This window comes from Austrofundulus limnaeus, unplaced genomic scaffold, assembly GCF_001266775.1.
Source record: "Austrofundulus limnaeus strain Quisiro unplaced genomic scaffold, Austrofundulus_limnaeus-1.0 Scaffold6, whole genome shotgun sequence".
In the NCBI taxonomy this organism is placed as follows: Eukaryota; Metazoa; Chordata; class Actinopteri; order Cyprinodontiformes; family Rivulidae; genus Austrofundulus; species Austrofundulus limnaeus.
This window is the reverse complement of record NW_013952408.1, coordinates 943,979-947,350: the sequence shown is the minus strand read 5'-3', so window position 1 is coordinate 947,350 and position 3,372 is coordinate 943,979. Positions and strand designations below refer to the sequence as shown.

Here is a 3,372-nt window from a genome sequence, read left to right as displayed (position 1 = left end):
AAACAAGAGTGGTATTTAAACTGCTGCTTACAAGGCGGTAAAAATAATGAGATAAATTGGAGACCTAACTGTGGAAATTATGACCACATTTTTCCAGAACTCATTTTGCCGCCATAATCAATTTGCGCAAAAACAGATTTAAAAATAATTTTCATTTTTCTACCAAAGTCACCAAACTCCACATTCCCAGTCAGAATGGGGGTGAGCAGGGAAAAGCATTCATTTGTCACAATTACCATCAACTGTGCGCTTCTTGTATTGGCTTTGATGACTTTCAAACAGCTGCTGGGATTTTGGTCATTTGCTTTTATTTTAATCAGAGGGAAATGGCAGCACTTAGCCAAGGTTTTCTATCATATTTAAAGGGACCAGCAAAAAAATGTGTGCAATTTCACAGAAAGAACGTAAAATCTCTTTTCACTTATTTGAGTTATAAAACTGCTGATGTCAGATGAAGTTAAAACAAAACTGTGACTAACAATAAATTTGAAAAAAATACCTCTAAATAATTTAAGGAGATTTGTGAAGCACTTTATTGAAATAGCAAATCTAAGAGGCACATTATTGACAGACTACAGTGACTCACCTCTCCATTTAGAAAGCAGTAAAACACTGAAACACAGAATCCCTGCAAGACACATCACACATTATAATTAGATGAAAACAATAGGGGAGTGCTTTGTCATTTTAGCTGAGAAAAAAAGATGACACATTAATGATGCAGTCCTCAACAAAAAAAAAAAGAAAAGAAAAAAAAAACAAGTGTTGCAGCTTCACAGCAAAATATAGTTTTAGCACAAATAAAACTGAAGCTACACTATTTTTTTCTGTTTAGGGAAATAATGATGCGCAAAAAGCAAGGAAACTGGGGGAAGCTACAGAGCAGAAATCATGCCCACATGGCCCGGGTAATCTTGACAGCTGAGAGCAGTGAACATAAGGCAGGAGGGACAAAGTCTGTGTAAGCTCCACCAGGATGCTAACTCAAATTATCCTCCCACAGGAAAGCTCAACGATACGATACAACTCTGCAGTAAAACACTCGGATTGATTCGCTGCAGACACGTGTGAGGGCTTTTTGACCGAGAGCGTTTCGCTAATCTCACCTGAAACGACTGCAAAAAGGAGTTGAAATAGATGAAAACGACTTGTGAGATGTCATCCCCGCCAGGGTTGACAAAGAACAGCATATAGGTGATGCCCAGCAGAGGTAGCAGGACTAGGGTGGCTTTCACGGCTTTTCTGTAAAAKACAGGGGGGGATGAGAATAAACAGCCTTGTTACAGAAATAGGAGCGTGGACGTCATCTGAGCTGTCTCTGGCAAACATTGTCACTGTATAYTTTTACAACGTTGTTAGAGATGAGGTTTGGTTTCGGTGGATGGGAACTGCTTTCTAATAATGAGCTGTCACATGCAGTTTGTGTGCTGAGATTAAGTCTCGGTGTGTCTCCTGGAATTCAGCAATAACAATAAAATTAGGGCTGTAGCATTTGTTACTATTGTTTCAGTGTGTTTCATTGTGAGCCAATGATGGCTTATATTTAGGTAATATCGACTTCATCTGCACAGATTTTGATTCTGTCGGGAAAAAAAGCTTTAACGTCAGAAAATGGCATTTTTTTTATAAAATGTTGCAAATATTAATGCTTATCGGACTGAATTTATTATTTTATTCTTGCCTAAAAGCATGCTGATTTAAAAAAAAAATAAGTTGTAGGTGGGCAGCCATTAAGAGCTGTCAAAATATCGCTCCAATTTTGCTAACAGCCCCCCAAAGGAATTTAAAGGAACACGTTGGGCTTTAAATCTTTTCCCCACTCCTGCTAAACTCCTCACGGTCGATAAGGACAAACGTAAATCCAAAACCCTCGATTGGAGTTGTCTTAGCTGTGACACTGCAAACACTTTGTTCTCTTGTATTAATTCCCACAGGAGAGAGTGAGAGAGGGAGAAAGAAAAAAAAATAAACAATGATAGCAGGTGTTGAAAAYAAGCTTGCCATTTTAGCGATCAGGCACATGAGAGGTTTGCCACTTCTTTCCAGTGGTTAATGGTGGGGGCTAAATAAGAAAGGCTCTTGCAAAAAAAGCACTGTAATTATCTTGGCCTCGCTTARATACAGGACTTAAGTATGACAGACAGAACCTAATCCAGAACCTTTCTGCAGGATTCACCGTTTTAGTTCACAACCCGATGCCTGCCATTGGCTTTTTGTAAGGGTATCGAGCCTTTAAAATACAGCAGAAAACACAGAAGCCAACTAGATGAAGGGGACACAGTCATTATGGTGTTGAAGGCATAGGTATTAGAAATTATTGCAGAAATATGTTCACGGTCTCTCTGTAATCAAATGTAAAACATGGACATTTAATCTTTTTTTTGAGATGTAATAAAAATGGGTGGASATACATAACATTATTCTCCTCCAATATAAAGCATTGCTTTTGCACATTTAGTCTTTGATATAAAACTGCATGCAGCTTAGGGAAGTGATGCTTGTGCAGGTGCAGGCTACATGTAGTGACAATCAGTGAGGGMGGAGTTCATCCATTAGTGCAGCTAGAAAAGGTTGGCAGGTGGGAGAAGGTGTCAYGTTGAAGCCATGAGTGAGCTGCCAAAGCAAAAAAATATACAAATAAGCTGGCAAGTGTTGCATTTGTGCGTGTTGCTGATCTGTCACTTGAAATGAAATGCAAACCGTGCATACTTGGCACTAATAACACAATAAACACTTTGCTGGAATTTTCCTTTTAAAGGTATAAAAATGTTTGAGAATCACAGGCTTAGAGGAGGTTTTTGCTACAATAAAATGTTTAATTTATGACATTTGTTGTTTTTGTAAATGTGCCATGAATAACAGACATTTTAAAAGAAACCAAAAAGTCACTTTTATGACAATTTTGAGTGACAGGCTGATTTGACAAGTTGTTTTGCTCGTCTGTCAGCAAGGTTTAACAAACAGAAACACGTTTTGTCCCTCAGCATTTACTTACTTCTTTATTCGGTTATTTTAGTTTTTAGTTTTGAGAGATGACAGGTTTGCTGAAATGTCTTTGCTTTCTGCTTCGGGCAGTTTAGATTACCCCTTGACAGCTTGGTGATTTTATTTTTATGTTAAATATGAAAATCCCATATTTATTCAATGGAGCACATTATCATTTTCATTTATTAGTGACAAAACTGATGGTTTACGATGCTTAAAGTTTCAGTTTTCCAACAAGGCAGATCAGAAAAACCCATTTTGGGGTTGACTGTGTGATTTATTGTGTTTAATTGCAATACTTAGCCTGAAAATGGAAATGGCAAAAACAGCTTTGATAGGAGCATTAATAGAAATATTGTCTGCTTCAAAAGAAGCAAATAATAATAT

At 37.5% G+C, this 3,372-nt stretch overlaps 1 protein-coding gene across 1 annotated transcript in view; it reads right to left on the bottom strand.

Annotated features, from left to right (window-relative positions):
- Positions 1–3,372, bottom strand: part of LOC106533190 (corticotropin-releasing factor receptor 2) — a 39,938-nt gene that overhangs the window by 4,770 nt on the left and 31,796 nt on the right. Inside the window, exons 10-11 of the mRNA XM_014029433.1 lie at positions 1,107–1,242; positions 587–628 (exon numbers count right to left, since the gene is read on the bottom strand). Coding sequence (XP_013884887.1) covers positions 587–628; positions 1,107–1,242 — 178 coding nt within the window. The remainder of the gene's footprint in view (positions 1–586; positions 629–1,106; positions 1,243–3,372) is intronic.